The sequence below is a fragment of the Ambystoma mexicanum genome, chromosome 10 (genome assembly GCF_040938575.1).
Source record: "Ambystoma mexicanum isolate Mex_15411 chromosome 10, UKY_AmexF1_1, whole genome shotgun sequence".
Taxonomy (NCBI): Eukaryota; Metazoa; Chordata; class Amphibia; order Caudata; family Ambystomatidae; genus Ambystoma; species Ambystoma mexicanum.
Window position 1 is genome coordinate 1,027,117,757 of NC_090932.1, and position 18,384 is coordinate 1,027,136,140.

General features: G+C 45.9%; 1 protein-coding gene and 1 long non-coding RNA gene across 4 annotated transcripts in view; one reads left to right on the forward strand and one right to left on the reverse strand.

Annotated features, from left to right (window-relative positions):
- Positions 1-18,384, forward strand: part of CAPN10 (calpain 10) — a 431,781-nt gene that overhangs the window by 33,059 nt on the left and 380,338 nt on the right. Inside the window, exon 1 of one of the 3 annotated variants that reach the window (XM_069618842.1) lies at positions 12,684-12,818. The exons of the other annotated variants lie outside the window; for them this stretch is intronic. Within the exon in view, the coding sequence (XP_069474943.1) occupies positions 12,684-12,818 (135 nt within the window). Of the gene's footprint in view, positions 1-12,683; positions 12,819-18,384 lie in introns of those variants that run through there. 3 annotated transcript variants of the gene reach the window in all.
- LOC138491956 (uncharacterized) lies at positions 719-12,659 on the reverse strand. Its single transcript, XR_011276112.1, has 2 exons — positions 12,521-12,659; positions 719-3,077 (listed from the first exon to the last, which is right to left on the reverse strand). It is a non-coding gene; the product is annotated as an uncharacterized lncRNA (long non-coding RNA).

Sequence of the window (18,384 nt, forward strand, 5' to 3'; positions counted from 1 at the left end):
ACTGCATTGCTTTGCCGTGGCGCAGCGGTCAGCATCAGTACTCTATGGTAATCTTGACTGCTGCACATGCCGGCTATTTTTATAGGAGCCACGTGGTTGGGGGCGTGCTTGTAAAGTATAAGAAGAAATATAGCATGTTATACTAACAGCAAAAGTCCATATTACTTCAAGTTCGTAAGTGTAGTCAGTATACCCATGGTACATGTAATGCTTGTAAAAGATCCAGCAGGTTTTAAGGATATTAATCCATAGCCCGGCAGGCAGAGTTCTGTAGCAGTAAGGCAGTCAGTACTGTATGGTACTCTTGACTGGTGCGCCGCCCCCTACAATTTGGTTTGTCTAGGTGTGTAAATCGGCCTAATCTTTGACAGCGGTCATCCGTGTATCACGAATAGTCAAATGCATCACTTGGTGAGTAAATAACTGAGAACTTGAAAGTATGTATGACATATTTAAGGAAGTAAGGCATTCATGTTCTATTATTTTGTCTCCTTACAGGGGGCATGTACCAGTGCACATTACAGGGAAGTTAACCATTGAGACATAACATCCCCCGAACACCTGGATGGTATTCCTAAAATGGTGATAAGCCTTCATTAGGTCCTGAAGAAAGTGAGCAAAATAAGGTGAAGAGGAGGGCCCTGCATCTTCCATAGCCTTTGACACCAGTGGACTGAGATACTGGAAACCAGCCGGAGAGGAAGACGGATGCCTGGACTGTGTTTCAAAATCATCTTTAATGCATCAGAGGAAACCAGGAAAACAACAGCAACAAGCTCCCAAAATCAGCTCCTTTTATACTTTTTTAAAGCTGATGAAACATTATATTTCATTGCATAATACATTTTGATTGGTTCCTACAACTAAAAACAAACCCTTATTTGCCTGTCATTGGCAGGCTTAACTGCCACTCACCAAGTCCACATGACCTAATTTGGCATGCATGGTTTGACTGACACTCGTTCTTATAGCTTGCGTGAGACTCAACCAAAAACTCATTATAAATCCTTTGATGTCTGTCTGGAAAGGAACAGTCTTTATCAAATGCTCAGAGTCTCTTTGCCAGGCTATACTCGATGATTTCATCTCATTTGTTTGCCAACCAAGCAGATGTTTGCTCTAATTGGTCATTTCCCAGACCCCTAACCGGCCACCACAACCCATTACTGTCAGAATTTGTGTCAAGAAATTCTAAATACATATGCCAGTTGCAGTGAACTGCCAATGAACTGCTATTGAATTACTGCCAAAGAATTACTCATTATACTGCATGAATAAGGGTTTTGCCACCATCTTGTTTTCCGGCATCCATTTTAAAAACTAATTGAGCCTTGGCCTGAATGTTCTGTGTAGCTACCAAATGGTGACTTATTATTTCTACTTGTGTGTATAACTTTTTTCCTATCCGGTTTCTAGACTAGATTTTCGATATTCATGATGTACGTGTAATATCTGAGATACCCTCAACTGCATGGGGCATTCTGACCCTAAAAATGCCACCATAAAATGTGCTTTTTGTCCCAAAAAGTGCTGCAATTCTGCTGTTTGCAATACTGGAACTATTGATCAGCCTGACAAGTTGTCTGCATTTAGTTTGAGGGGGGTGGGTTTCGGACCTGCTCTACACTCCCCCCCCCCTCCCCCAGGCCTGTATTTAGACACCTATTCAATACAGGGCCACTACACCCAATGTCCACCCTCCCCCATATTCAGTGTACCTATGCATTCCCATCTCAGTCACCCCCCTCAGTGCAGTGATCTATCTCAATATGGGAGGTATCATAAAAACATTTCTACAAGCTCAACAACTTTTCAATCATATTGCATTTTTCTAATCTAAAACAAATGTATCTTCCTTTATCAAAAAGTTTATTGCAACGTTTTTTCCTTCATGATTTGTATACATGTATTCTTAAAGAAAAGCTTTAGGTGCTTCTATCCGGACCCCACCTCTATTAACCAATCAAATTTAAACTAACTATACACATCAGGTAGTTACGGCCACTACGAGAATCGAGAGAAAATCATTCCTTGAGGGAAACCACCAGCCCATTTTGACTAATTGTCCATGTGCGATTTTACTGCATACTTTTTCCTTACTCCCACCCCATGACAACATTTCCTTGTTTCTCATTGTCTTCTCCATGCATATTCTCAGTGCTTGTCTTCTTTTTTCCGTTCATCGACACATCTTCCACCAGAATTCTTTATTCTCCTTATTCCAAGTCCACAGACTTTCTCCATTTAGTCCATACTTTATTTTGTCCTGTTTTATGGGCCCATTCATTCTTAGGCAAGTCCTTTTTGTGTTTTAGTGCTTCTTTCGTCTCAGAGCACTTGAGCGTTCAATTCGTATCATCAAAGAACAATTTAAACGAGGGGGCATTCGATTACTTCTTCTGGGGGATGCAAGGATGGGGGAGTTTTCGCAAAGGCAATTCTCAAACACAGAATATTGAAACAATTATGACTGGGCATCTGGCTGGGTCCCTCAATCTTTTCTCTCTGCTCGCAGGATCGGGTGCCGCCAATTCTCCTGGTGTATAGATCTCTCCCGTCCACCTGTAATATAAAACTGAATGAGTTTCCTTTGAAAAATAAATATGTCTCTATCGTCAGTACTTCCTCTCCAACCTTAATCCTTAAAAAGCTACGTGTGTTTAATTCAAATATTCCTGCCTCCTAAACAATCTCTACTACATTTCTCTTCATTTCTAATATAACAAGATGGCTGTTCCTTTCTTTTCACACATTTTTACTTATATTTAAATTCATGCTGGCTTATATTGGAACCTGGCTTATGATCTGAATTTGTGGAAAAAAATACATCCTCCTGTGCCTGGCATTGCCCTTCTTTCTTATGGCTTCTTTTTTCAAAAACTGCATATCTTTTTAAAGGACATATTTTTCCTCTAATGTCGACATTCTCAGACCAAGGAGTAAAAAAATAACAAATGACAGACAACATAACAGATTAAAAACACTTCAAAAAGTACGTATTCTTCTAATATTCTCCTTCTGTCTTCTAGGCGCATCCGTAGCTTGGAGAGGACAACGCTGGTGTGGGTCCTTGCTCTCTGTAGAAAACCAAAAATAGATGCAAAGTCATGTTCAAGTCTGGCAAGGTGGTCAGGTTTCTCCCTAGCATAGATCCTTTATCCTTGCTGTTAGTCAAAAATATCTACTGTGGTCATTTCTTGACACTCTCAGTTAGCATGTAGGTCTAGTTTTCTGTCCCCAAAACCCGTTGGTGCACATAAAACATTTAGTCATAGCAATTAGGCCTGTCTTTGCTATTCTCTGCTATGCTGAACGTTCTTCTCTGTGTCTTTTGAAGTCCTCCGCCTGCTCCCGTAGGACCACAGTCTTCTTCTTTCCCTTGCTGTACCTTGGTTCTGTTGAGATATAATTGACACATTTCACTGTGTGCTGCTTGCCGCTTCACCTACACTTCTCTTACCTACCCCTGTTATTTGGAACCCAGCAATGTTCCTAATAAATATGTACAAATGTGACATATAGGAAATACATTGTTTTACCTATTCTAAACATTTCCTACACTTCTGCCAAATCTACCCTTTTGGCATCTTGCCTTTTATCAGAAAAATCATTCATTCATTTTTTATTTATTTCACAAAATTTTCATCAATGTATTGATTTGAGCTTCTTACTCCTATGCTGTTTAAGGTCAACTATTTATTTTCACCTTCCCCTAATTAGTCTAATCATAACACATACGGTCATATTTGTCATATTTATAATCCCTTGCATGCCTGTATTTTTATTGTGTTCCCCTATTCATTTTACTGGACCTATGCCATAAGGGCCGGTGGTCCACAGGACACTTGGCACTCTCTCCATGCTTTCCATGAATTTATTCTGAGGGCTGTTAAATTATTGCCACATGTTATGATTTTCCTTTTTCTTTTTCCAGCGTGTGATGCTCCTAAACCAACACCACTTCGTCATCAATTGAATGCTGTCTAAATATGTCATCATCAGTGACGTCAATCAACCTAGACCCTTCCTCGAGAACTATTACTGTTCTCCCTGGCCCATTCTTATTGTCCTTTCCCTTGAAAATTGCATTTTTCTTTTGTACTCATGGCTGTCTTATTCTAGAGGGATTATCTGTCCCCCTTCTTTATCCATAGGTATCCAAGGTCTGAACAAGAATTCATCAAATATTCTCACCATTATCTCCAATAAGCCAAATAGCCATGTTTAGCACAATGCTCACCTCATAATACAAAAAACCTCTAGTTCTATTTAAACACCTTGAAGAGCCACCTGCCCTGTGCATGCCAATATAAATTCACCTGTGTTCGAATGGTGTATCCCAAAAGTGGAAAACACTATCCCTTGATCAAAATTATCATTTAATGCATTCAGGTCCATATTTTCATATGCGTCCTGACGATCCCCAGGCCACTTCCATCCTGGGGCCAGAAAAACCAGATGTTTTCAAAATTGCACAAAATAAATTTCTAAACACTTTCACATATACTAGTGTCAATCCTACACATTTTTATCATATTTTCCATAACATTTTTCATGATTTTTTTAATGCAATTTCTCCCTATTTTTTCAACATGAATGCACATACAAATAATTTTCTAATTCACCCATAGCCTTGCTAAAACCATTTAACAAAGGCATATTGCTGTTTCTCCTGCGCAAGTTGTCTCAGTTATATTAACTCAAAGTGCAACAGCCCTGCTTTTTTCTGCGAACATAATTTACCCTCTGGACTTTGCCAACTTATCTCTCAGTCCTTGAACGGGCATCGTAGCCGTTCCCAACAGCGGTCTCAAGCACACAAACCTCCCTTGCCCACTTGTCAACACTTGCGTTTATCTACTGCATAGTACATGTATAAGTGGTCCTAATTATATGAAATTTTACTTTCAAGCTATGTACTGCGTCTTATTAGCTCCGCTCTTCTAAGCAAGAAAGGAATTTAATGGCGGTTTTGTGTTTCAAATTGATTTACACTCCTCAAATTCCTTCCTTTGTAAGCTATGTGTTCCCTATTTAAAGCATGATTATCCTTTTTCATTTTTCGTTGACATGAACCGCAATGTGAGTTTCTATCGTTCAAAGCAATTTATTATCTTAAAGCTGTCAATTGTGTAGGAATATAAAAATTAACCCTGTATCTACCAATGCCTGCTCGCTGTAGGGGTGCAAAGTAACCACACTTTTTCGCTGCAAACTCATTTTTTGCCTGATTCTTTCTTCATAGCATTAAAAAAATAACACATGAGTGCCCTTATTAATGGCTTACTCAAAAACCTCTATCTTTTTTCACCAGTCCCTGCCTATATCTTGGGTGCTAGACACCATCTACCTTAAATAAATAAATAATGTATTTCTTGACTGTCTCAATCTTTATACAATTAATTGTTGCTTCTCAACAAATTTAATTTCACAACGAACACCTAATGGACAGACAAACAACCCGGCTTCACATATATCTTCTTCCAGCATTCCTTGCTTCTCTTGCCCCTAAAAATATCCTGATGGGGGTGTGAATTATCTTCTCTCACAGAACTATCTGTGTGCAGCCTAGTTTTACCCACTAGACGTTCCTTGAACCTAGGACTCTGGGCTAACTGATGCTCCTCATCACACATCATTAAACAACACTTCTATGTGACACTCTTCGTCATTAACTAAATACCCCACACCCCATTACTCTTCTAAACTACCACACATCGCTTAATAATACATGCCGTTATTTTTTCCCTCTTTACCCAGTCCCCCATATACATACCCCAATCCACAGGTGTCAAAGCACCATGCTGTCAGTCATAGGAGACCCTCCTGGCAAGGTGGGGGCAGACTGCAGATTCATTTACTTACCCTGCCACTCTTTCCAGGGCCCATCTCCCAGTCCTGCCAGCATGTGCTTCTGGATTCTTGGCTCCTGGAAGAAAAAGTCTTCAGGGTCCCTTTGTGCAGTCGGCAATTGAAGAAGAGGGCCCTACATCCTCCATAGCCTTTGACACAAGTGGAATGAGGTACTGGAGACCAGCCAGAGAGGGAGACGGACGCTCAGATTGCGTTTCAAAATCATCTTTAATGCATCACAGGACACCAGGAAAACAACAGCAATGAACTCCCAAAATCAGCTCCTTTTATACTTTTTTAAAGCTGATGAAACATTATATTTTATTGACAATACATTTTGATTGGTTCCTACAACTAAAAACAAACCCGTATTTGCCTGTGATTGGCTGGCTTAACTGCCACTCACCAAGTCCACATGACATAATTTGGCCTGCATGGTTTGACTGACACTCGGTCTGATAGCTTGCGTGAGACTCAACCAAAAACTCATCATAAATCCTTTGATGTCTGGAAAGGAGCAGTCTTTATCATATCCTCAGAGTTTTTTTGGCAGGCTATTCCATATGAGTTCAGCTCATTTGTTTGCCAACCAAGCAGTTGTTTGCTCTAATTGGTAATTTCTCAATCCTATAGCCGGCCCCCTCGACCCATCACTGTCAGAATTGCTGTCAAGAAATTCTAAATATATACGCCAGCTGCAATGAACTGCCAATGAACTGCTATTGAATTACTGCCAGAGAATTTCTCATCATACTGCATGAATCATGGGTTTGCCACCATCTTGTTTTCCGGCATCCATTTTAAAAACGAATTGAGCCTTGGCCTGAATGTTCTGTGTAGCTACCAAATGGTGAGTTATTATTTCTACTTTTATGCATAACTTTTTTCCTATCCAGTTTTCAAACTAGATTTTTGATATTCATGATGTACGTGTAATACCTGAGATACCATCAACTGCGTGGGGCATTCGGACCCTAAACAATTTATGTCACCCTAAAATGTGCTTTTTGTCATAAAAAGCACTACAATTCTGATTTTTGCAATACTGGAACTATTGATCAGCCTGACAAGTTGTCTGCATTCAGTTTGAGGGGAGGGGGTGGGTTTCGGACCTCCTCCACAAAGGTGTGAAAAGACCCTCTGAAACCGGTCCACCATAGATTACAGTGTGATGTCAGTAAACTACTGACACTTAGAAAGAAAATAACTTTTTATTTGTGTTTTAGAATGTCTTTGGGCATAGAAGTGGAATATTAAAATTAAAGTATTTTCTTCCACGTGTGCCCAAGTCCGGTTCTCTTTCTCGTACCGGATTTTAATTTTAGCACAATGTGTGTAAACTCCAATGTGGGCTGGACTGTCTAACCTCAGTAAAAGAAGGGCCAGTCTCTTTTCTATCCCCTCACCCTAGATAGGCGGCGTATCACCTCCTGCTACGGATAGTCCAACTTTAGGGGCTAGTTAGCTACAGTTGTACGGTCCTTAAGGTAAGTAGTAAGCACCTTAAATAATAGTAGTAAACATGATGGTCCAGTACTCTGTGTGTGTTTAGTTCTTGGGAGTTTGCACTGGGGCCAGTCCTTCCCAGTGAGGTCCTCGAGTGTGTTTTTTTGTACCTCCTGAGTCACCACTGTCACCTCTTTGCTTTAATATGTTGCTGTCAATTTTAACCAAATATGACTTACTGTATCATAAATATTCAGGTGTATTTCAAAGTAAACATTCCTGAATCTACTGCTTGGATGAAGTCGAACTATGAATGTCTCCAACTTAATCCCAGTAAAACGGAAGTCTTTCTCCTTGATCTATAAAAATCAATTGCAGAACTTTGCTCAAGCCTGCCACAGTACATTATTTGATTGTTTGTCAACGTTTGCCAATGACATTAAACAATGTTTCCTTTTTTGAAAAGCTAACCTGGATATGAATTACAAAAGAGGTGCTCTGCTTGGTGTTGAAGTGTCTGCATGGCATCACCCCTAAGAATATGAATGTGAAGATTTGCAATGATAGACCTGGTTCACCATGATCTGTGAACCAGTTACTTTTAGAGATACCTAAATCGAGTTTCAAATGTAGGGGCGATTACACATTCTCTGTGGCTTCCCCTCGTTAGTGGAATACGTTGCCTTGTGTAAAATGGATTATTACCTACCTATCATTGATACTCTTAAGAAGTTTCCTTTCTGATAATATGTGTTTGCGACTGAGTATTGCATCCTGAACAATATAACACAGAATAGTGGTTGTTGAGCAGCAATGACTCAAAGTGTGATAGTATAGGAAACCAAAGAAAGGAGTAGAAATTGGCTAGGGACCCTAAAGAAACAATACACAATGGACTTAAGAACAAAACTAGGACAGGTACAACAAGCTAGAAGCTACCGATCGCTGCAGCAAAACTTTCAAAACTCTGATTACCTTATTTTGGTAAAAAAAAACAGAAGAACAGGTAAACACTAACCTAATACCGAAGGTATCCGTATAGAATACAAACAGACTGGGAAGAAATGAACAAATTTGTTGCCTATTTTGTTTGACGTTTTGGGTTGTTTTTTTATTAAAATATAGGTGTAGGTTGGAGCAAGGGTATTAGTAAAGGAAGGGGGTCATGAGGTATAGGGTGCTGTTGTATGTCACCCCTCCTGGGAGCATGGTAGCTCCCAGGACTTGTGTAGGAGTTGTGTAATGGTCACATGGTTCTAACCATGTGACCAACCTAATAAATGGGATGAGCCGCTTCCGGCTCGTCAGTCGAACCAAGAACTGACTCCTGAGTGTTTACTAATAGCAACATGCTGGTGCCACGCCACATGCCGAAGGCCTAGAAGCATGGCCCGGCATCCGGACGGTGCCCCTGTCAGGCAACACTGTCCCACTGTCTCCAGGGTGCAGTGTGATCACTGCTATTGTTGCAGACCCGGCCTGGGTGCTCCCAATGTCAAGGCTGCTGTAGGCTGGGCGCCCCCAGCCCGATGTCCCGCTTCGGTGATCCAGAGCGCGCATGGTTCCCCTTGTGGGTCTGAGCTGCGTGGACGCAGCTCCAGGTCCATGTCAGGTGATCCCGACATCTGCGGTGGCCGGCTCCAGTGATTCGGGGGCTGGCCACCAACAATGGCAACAAAGGGTGGTCCAGGGCCTTAGTGCTTTGTTGTGCACAGGCTGCCTGGTGCCCACGACGATGAGGAGGCGAATGGCCCAGGGCCCCGTGCGTTGTAATAGCACGGGCCGCCTGGTGCCTGCATGGTGCAGAAGATGCAGTGTCGGCAACGTGCGTGGGGCTGCGGCCTCATGTGTCCGGGCCCACGGCGGTGGAAGTGAGGAGTGCCGGGGCTTGCTGATGACTCCCTGTGGCCCTGAAAGGTGAGGGATGGGGGGGGAGCAGCGGCAGGTCTTTGTGCCCCTGCTCCCCGCTAAGTGAGGGATAGGTGGAACAGTCCGCACAGCGGGGTCGCGTGTGGATTCGGCAGCCCGCCCAGCAGCTGTGACAAAGAAAGTGCAAGGAGCACCGGGGCCGGCTGGCATCTCCCTGCGTGTCCCAGCAGCAGGGAGGAGCAGCCAGCGGGTCATTGTGTGCCCGTTTTCGGAAACAGAAAAAAATATATCTTCGAGGGCAGAGTATCGAGGCCCGATAACACCGCCCACTGTGACAAAAGAGGCATTGAAGTCTGCGGTGGCCCTGGGAAAAAGGGGGCGTGGTCCGTAAAGACCCGGGCCTGCCGCGGTGAGAGAAGAAAAAAACGACCCAGGAACATGCTCCATGTGGGAGGCGGTGCAAAACCAGCTGCACTACAGACACCCCGGGCCGTGCGGCGGTGAATTGTGTTGTGCTCCATAACAGAGCATGGTGAAGGTCAGAGTGCTCCGGGGTGGAGCACAATGAAGAACATCAAAGAAATAAGAAAAAACATGGTGCTGCCTGCAGCGCTGTGCCCGCTGGCCAATGCAGCATGTTTGTGCTCCAGAGGGAGAATGAAGCACTCCACCATGTTGCTGTGATGGCAACGGCATGGCCCACGCTGGCCACGGTTCCAGACCCAGTGGGTGGTGTGTGCCATGAAGCGCTGATTGCGGGGCTCTCCTACCATCCCAGGCCGCACTGGTGGTATTTTCTTTAAAGAACAAAGGCGCTCCTGATCGGAACACACAAAAAAAAGGGAGAGCGCTGCTGGATGGGTGGAAGTCCTCCTAGCTGGAAAGGTGAAGGGGGAAAATAAAGCTGATGCTGTGTTAGCAAGGAGAGAGGAGGCACTCTGTGTGTGAGGAGTGCCAGTATAGAGACAATGGCCCCTGCAAGACACTAGGCCCAAGCGGCTGCAGGATACAGGAAGGAGCGGAAAAGGGTTGCAGCTCTTGCAAGTGCTTGTGCACCTTCCGATGTCAGCAATGTCTGGCCAGCAGCCCCGGTGTGGAGGGGGAAGTGACGTGAGTGGCCCATCGTCCAACACCAGCACCCAGCTATTATGCGGCCACAGTCTTCCTTCCACCATATAGAGACTAGGCTGAGGTGGCCCCTGCCATCCCCAGGTGCGGCTTTGCCGGCGCTGCACTTTGAGCTGGCCCATCATCGTAACACCAGCATTCTGCCACAGTCTTTCCCCCACCAGCGAAGGACTAGGCCGATGTGGCCCCTGGTGTCCCCAGGTGCGGCTTTACCGGCCCTTGAACTCCGAACTGTCCTGAAGAGATCTCAAGGGAAGTCGGACTGGTATCCTGCGGACCTTCAGGTGATAAAAGTGGACCCAGTAATCATACACATCAAGGCTGGGATCCCGTAGACCTAAACTGGCCCAGCCAAAATATTGTGTGAAGCTGTTTTCCTGCGCTTGTGGGTTTTTGTAGTGAGGGTTGCCAGGTATGAGCAATGGTGTTGTGTCAGTGGTGCAAGATCCACTCACCCAGGAAAATAAAGGGTGTGATTGCATGTGGAGTTTCCAACGTTCACCAGTAGCTCACCAACCCGGACTGTCATCCCGGGGTGACCTGGGCCCCTAAGTGTGTGGAGGTTAGTTGCAGTCATAGGGCCTCATTACAACTCACCCGGTATGGAAACAACAGTGGCAGTAAACCCGCCGCCACCGTTGTTTCCATACCGGGTGATCACGACTCCTGCAGGCGGAGGCGTCAATCCCGCCAGGTCTGAACTGGCGGGTTTAATACCGCCCGCAGGCGGACGAGGAAACACCGACATCACGAGATGGTGCCGGTGTTTCCATGATCCCCATTCCCATGTCACCGGGGTTGTAATGCCCCGGTAATTCCAGGAATCACGGAGGCGGAATGGTAATATGAGTCTGGCGGTAACCAGGCGGTTTTACCACCTCGGTTACCGCCGGACTCGTAATGAGGCCCATAGTCTTAGTATTATTGTGTGTATCGTGGTGTGATGTTATGTTGTTTGGTCGTTATGAAAAAGGAGGAGTGTTGTATGTTACCCTTCCTGGGAGCATGGTAGCTCCCAGGACTTGTCAGTCGAACAAAGAACTGACTCTGGCGTGTTTACTGATAGCATCATGCTGGTGCCATGCCGCATGCCGAAGACCTACAGGCATGGCCCGGCATCTGGATGGTGCTCCTGCCGGGCAACACGGTCCCACTGTCTCCAGGGTGCAGTGTGATCACTGCTATTGTTGCAGACCCGGCCTGGGTGCTCCCGTGCGGTGTCTAGGCTGCGTGGACGCAGCAGCAAGGTCCATGTCGGGTGATCCCAACATCTGCGGTGGCCTGCTCCGGTGATCCGGGGGCAGGCCGCCTACAGTTGCAGGGTGTTAGGGAAAGAGCTCCCCCGCCTTATTAGAAGAAACAAAACATGCGGTCATTTCTACTTTGTATTTTTTAAATTCGGTCATTTCATGGTAAACCAATATGGAACGGGTGACCGCAAACAGGAAACAGACTGGCTGACACAGGTCAAACAAGAAGTCAAAGAAGGTCAGAATCTGTCAACAGCGGGACTTAAAGTAGAAAAATAAGAGAACTATCCTGTATACAAAACCACTCAACACTTATTTCCCCACATTTTACGAGAATAAGGAAGTCTTTGCAAGTCAAACTGGACAAGAACAGCACTTCTTCACCCTTGAACAAACCTCGGAATTAGCTTAGAGAACAGCAAAATAGCTATATGCTTGCCACCTCAGAAGAAAAAGTGCATAAAGCAATATCGACTTGTACGAAAAAAAGCTGAAAACCAAATGGAACACCACTGAAGAGAATGTAGCATGTATGCATTTACTTTAACTTTAGCAATATTTTTCTAGCTTTTCGTGCCAAAGAAGAACCTTGAATTGTATCATTGGATCGTATACAAAGAGATCAACGATCCTAACAGTGCGTATGCTTAGCGCACGGCGTCCTCTGCTGGTGTCTTCTGAGAATTGTTCTCACAAGTTTGAATAGTTGATGGTGCTGTCACAAGCCTCACGTGAAGTGGGCGCCATCTTGAAATTGAAAAGGCCGCATTCTATGCCGTAGTTTCGGGTACAGATACCACAAAACTAGCAAACGGTATGAAATTAGTTCACGGGTAAATTAACTGCGGCATAATAAATAAATGACTTTAAACAATATTACATACATCCTTAATACGAGAAAGTTCATTTTTTTAATGTTACATACAAATTACCAGCTTTGCGAAGGTAGCTAGAACTGCGGGATTGTCTGTTACCTCATTTCTATTGAAGGCGTAACTTGCTCCTAGCTTTCAGACAGAGCGGGCCCTTTTAAAAACCTCGTACTCCTCGTCCTGTTATTTTCCGCCCGCCCACTGTCCATGGTCCCTGGAGAGTGCCCAGCGGAGCGAGGCAGTGCAGTGCAGTGAAAGCCGGAGTATGCAGCGGTCGCAGGACGGCTGCTGCCTCTTCCAGGATCCGCTGTTCCCGGCTTCCCTGGCCTCGGTGCTTGGATCTCGCCCATTCCGCCCCCTGGAGCCGCTGTGCGAAGGCTTGAGCTGGCGCAGACCACAGGTGCGAACACATCACCAATTTAAATTCTGTATTTACTAAGGCGGTTCCCTCTTACTACCTCTCCAGTCCCCGCCCAGTGGCCATCTCTATAGCCTAAGATGTCAACACGTTCCATGTCAAACCGGGTAGTTCGCCTTGTTGATTCTCTGCATTCTGTTATGTGTACTGTGGGTGGTACTTCCTGTTGTAAATGCAATATTAAAAGAGACAAAAAAAACAGGACTTCACAAGCTACCTGCACCCAAACCTGGCGTTTGCACCTCACGCCTACCCCCCGAGCCCCTTAACCCCATGTCATCCTACTGAGCCCCCCACCCCCACATCTCCCAGTTTACCATGTACCACTTCCTAATATGGGGCAATCCAACCAACATATCTCGAGAGTACAGTCCTGCTCTTGCTGTATTCTGGGTTTTGTAGTCGTGAAATTTTATTATAAATACAGAACATCAAAGATGAAAATGCAGATAAATTCAAGAACGGTCAGGACTAACATCTCCCGAATGGAATGGGGCATTTTGACATGCATGTAATCTTAGTAGACACTACTCATTTGACAGCCTTTGGTGCCCGCTATAAAAGACTATATGCACCACACTATACAATTATCCATACTATGCTCTCCACACTTCTTATACCACCTCTGTACTGCCTATATCATCCTCCACACATAGTCAGCCATCACCATCTGTATTTCATTACTGCTAACTGTGCCCCTCGTCCACCTTCCATACTCTACTCCCTACATCAGCTCATGTGAGTCCTAAACCACGCACAGTTGGGCTACCCCCTCTACTGCATATACCTGTTCACTGTAACCCCTATGCTATTAGCAATCCCCAACTCCTATATCCCTTCTTGTACCACCGGATGTAGCGAGGCGACCCACAAAAAGGACAGAGAGCCAGAGAATCCTTGCAGCTAAGCTCTTTATTAATAGCGAACCTGGTGCGCCGCCACTTCATGCATCACCATCCCCTTCCACCAACTGTGATACCTACCTGCCTCCTGTCACTGTGTTCCGTCCCAGAGTGGTCATGAGGCTTTGCTCAGGACCCCTCTTTCCCTTCACCTTCAGTGTGTAAAGTGGATATTAAACCACCCTGTGCTGCTAGTGTTATACAGTATACATCGTACACCATCCTACCCATTGGGACCCCTATTTACCACACTCCCCTCTTCATGTGACCCTCTTAATACTATTGTCTACAATCCACTCCCTCTAAATCGCTGTATATGATCCTCTGCGACACTGTTGTGATGGGTACTCAGCGAGCACGCTGAGTGCCTGGCATGAATACACAGTGTTAGTTGGCAGGAAGTCACTGAGTGAGCTTCCCAGGCTTTTGCCAGTATGTATTCCATTTAGTGTACATGCGTTATGACGCTCTCTTGATCACCTGACAACATCACATCCCTCCCCAAAAGGTATAAAACCAAACCCCACAATTTAAGGAGCAGATTGTCCTCGCCCAGGCAAATAAACGTCCTTGCTCCCAGAGGCTACTGATCACTCACTGTTCTAAGACCGGCGATAGGTTCCATGCAGCACAAACGGCGCTTGGTGGATGACTGTGGTTTGCTCCAAAGAGAGTATCAATGCTGGTCCTCTTGACCCTGGTCCCCTGCCGTCTCAGGTGATCCTTGCTCAGTGTCTAGGTTGTGCTGTGCACTCATCTCTGGGTCTTCGGAGAGTGCTGTTTCTTTCTCTTGTGGAGGCTTCTTCACTGCTGGGGCCTCTTCACTGGTCTGGAGAGTGGGGGGGCGCATTCTTTGTTTCTCCTCACATTCTCGGTGGCACCTTCCTAAAGTGAGAGGGATTTCGGGTAACTGTCTCACTCCCTTTCGTTGTCATGCCATGTTATTTCCCTACGATTGTCCATGGTTGAGGTTCGTATGTCAAGGTCACATTTGTTGGCGGTGATCTGTTCTTAACTAGGGCCATATCCCCCACCTGGAGCTTACATGGCATAGCGTGCAGTGTCCTGTTTGTTGTGGGCCCGTCGGGCTTGTTCCACCCACTCATTCCTGGTTGGAGGTGTCCAGGTCTGGTGAAGGGGGAGTCCTATCTGGATGGGGACCCCAAACATAAGGGCGACAGGGCCCACTTGCATTTGAAGAGTGGGGGGGGGGCTCTGGGGATACGAGCGGAGGAAGCGGTATACCTCAGGCAGCCATGGCCTTTGTTGATCTTTGGCGATTTTGACGACTTTATTGATTTACACCACGAGTCTCTTAGGATCTCCATTGGCCTGCAGCGAATATGGGGTTATTGGGTGATGACTGTTCAGGTCGTCAAAAAAATGTCTGCAGTTCTCGTCCCTTAAACGGCAGCCCATTGTCACTCTTGACCTTGTTTGGAATGCCATGCGCAGCAAACATTTTTTCAAGCGTGTTGATCACTGATGCAGCGTCTGTGTATCGCAATGGTTCCACCTCTGGTGAACTAATACCAAGAGATATGCTTCGTTAGCTATTGCACAAAAGTCGATGCTGATGGTGTCCCACTGTTGCTGGCTGCGGGGTAGGCTGGCGATTGGTTCAGGCAGACCCATGCGTTGGGAGGCCTGGCATGCCATGCATGATCCCGCCAGGCCTAGCGCTTTCCATTGAATATGGGGCATCCAGACGCAGGATTTCAGGAATGCCTGTGTCTTGACCACTCCTTGCTGGCCCTCATGAGCGAAGTGCAGCGCTCTTCTTCAAGGCTTGTTGGGATCACAATCATGTGTGCATTTAGCACTAGGCCATCCGGGCAAACGGACAGTTCCTGGCGAACGGCAAACAGGCTCTGCAGCATCTCATGCGCTAGCATCATACGAATTGACGTTAGGAATGTTAACCATTCGCTGGTTGGGATGGCTTCTTTAGTGAATTGCAGGCATTTGTCTTTCGTCGTTTTGTCTATGATGTCTTGCAGTTTCATTGTTTTTGGTCGTGCGCATGTGATTATGTGGCAAACATGCTCAGCGGTTTCCTGTCCCAGCTCACACTCACTGGGTGTTGTTGGTCTGGGGTGCCTGGACAGGAAGTCAGCCGTGTTGTCAGCTCCTGCTCTGTATGTAACTTCTATGTCTACCGTTCAATCCACACGGGTGTGTGGCACTGAACCCTTGAATATTGTTATTTGTGGTTCATGGCCAGTGAACACTTTGATCGGGTGTCCTATCATGTACACATGAGTGTCGCCACCCCCACAAGATAGCCAATGCCTGCTTTTCAATATGGGCATAATTCTGTTCTGTAGGGGTCAGTGTCCTGCTGGTGAATGCAGTTGGGTAGACATTCCCGTCTGGATCTGTCTGAGTTAGGACTGCAAGCACAAAAGTGATGGGTGGAAGGTTTTGAATGAATCTGAACCACTGGCATTGCTCTGGACCACCTTCCACATGACTGTTTTTTAGCCCGTCTGCGCCATTGCAAAAGGGGACCAGCCATATGCAAATCAGTCAGGTACTGCCACCGATGGTAGCAGCCCAGCCCGAACTGCTAGGCCAGGTCCCCTCTGCACGGAAACACAAGCGACCCCAGACATGTTTCGGCCTTGTTGGGCCTCCTCCGTGAGGTGCAGCTTGGTTCCCTATGGCGCAGCGAGCAAGGGACCCATGTCTGGGCATACCCTCTCTAACCTAGTGAGACAAACCGTAAGCACAAAAGTGATGGGTGGAAGGTTTTGAATGAATCTGGACCACTGGCATTGCTCTAGGCAACCTTCCACACCACCGTTTTTTAGCTTGCCTGTGCCTTTGCAAAAGGGTACCAGCCCTATCAGTCAGGTACTGCCACCAATGGTAGCAGCCCAGCCCAAACTACTAGGCCAGTCCTACTGGACTGGCATTTACGAGCAGTTCCGTTCCCCTGGTGGTGTTGAAGAATGCCATGGTGGCGTTGCTCAGCAGGGAGTCTTTTATTTGCAGGAAGGCTGTCTCCTGTTGCTCACCCCATTCTCAGGCAGTGTTTGCCTTTGTCAGTTCCCTCAGCAGGGCTGCTGTTGTTGCTAAATCGGGAATGGACCTTCCGCAATATGTGGCCATCCCAAGAAAACTGCCATTGGTAGGTGCTTTGACCTTTTTGATATCAGCGACCTTAGTTGGGTTAGGGGACACTCCTTTCTCATTAAACACGTACCAAAAGAAAGCCAGTTCCTTTTTTACAAATTTGCATTTTTTAGCATGTAGGGTTAGCCCTGAGTCTACCAGGCATTGTAGACTTGCTGCTAAGTTGTTCCTTCTCAGTCTTCCCGTAGACGAGTATGTCATCACTGACATTTGTTATGCCAGGCAGATCGTGGAGCACCTTTCTGATCTCACTTTGAAACACTTCAGCCGTTGAGGAAATTCCAGTGTTGAGCTGCTGATACCTCTGCAGGCCTAGGTGTGAAGGAAATGTTGTGATATATCTGGACTCTTTTGCGAGTTTAATCTGGTGGTACCCAGACCTCATATCAAATTTGCAAAAGATACTAGCTCCTGTCGGGTCCACAAATGGTTAATTTGCGATGGGGGTAATGTGTAGTTCTCTGCCGATTGCCACATTGGGTAGTCTCATGTCGATGCATATGCATGCGGCTGTTTAGGTTTCACGTTCTCTCAATAGGAAGATCCTCCAGTTTCTTTAGTTCGGTCTCCACGCCATGTGGAAGGGGACTCTTATGTGCCTCACCACCTGAGGTTCCATAGTCAGGTCAATGTGTAGCTTGACAGTGCGATTCTTGAGGCACCTGATGCCTTGGAATAATAGCCTGGAATGTTTCTCCATCAGATGTTTGGGTATGTATTTTGAATGCAAAATCAATGAGCTTTAGGTGCTCTTTTTAGAAGAGTTTTAATGCCTGCATCTAGTATGTAGATTATGTTGTTGCACTTCTCTCCGTTGTACGTCAGCTCGGGTTTGAATGAGCCCTTTACTGGTAACAGCTTTCTACACCCGTATGCATACAGTTGGACTTACTTTTGCATCAGTGGGCGAGAGGACAGTCTCTCGTAGCGTGTTACTGGCTTAACATTCACAGTAGTACTGGTGTTAATCATCATCTTCGTTGGGGGGGCGGGGGTCATGCGCTAGGATCATGCATGTTGATTGTGAGTGCTTCCCAGACTTAATTTTTCCATGCTGTTGCTTGACAGCTTATATCAGGTTCTCTTTCTCTCTACCCGACCTGACGTCTGTTCAGGCGAGGAGTCATCTCCGGAACACTCATCATCATCGTTGTCATCTGGCCCGCATTCCATCGCAACTGCTCATGCTCTTCTCTTGTCTCGTCATTGGAGCGACTTAATGGGTACCTGCTTTGGTATGTGTTGCTGTTCCTGTTGTCTCAGCAATCCCCTATGTTTCGATTTTCAGGCTGTCCCGAGTTCTGGTTCTTTGTGGTGCTGAGCTGAGGCAGACTGATGCATAGTAGTTCAGTTTGACACACTTTCGACAGACGACTCCTAATGCTGGGCATGGTTCCTCCTAATGCCAATTGCCTATGCACCACTTGCAAGATTCCAGCCGTTTCGGTGCTGGGAGTCAGTGTCTCGACTTCTGTTCCGGGCGATGGTGCTTTCAGGTTTCTCTGAGT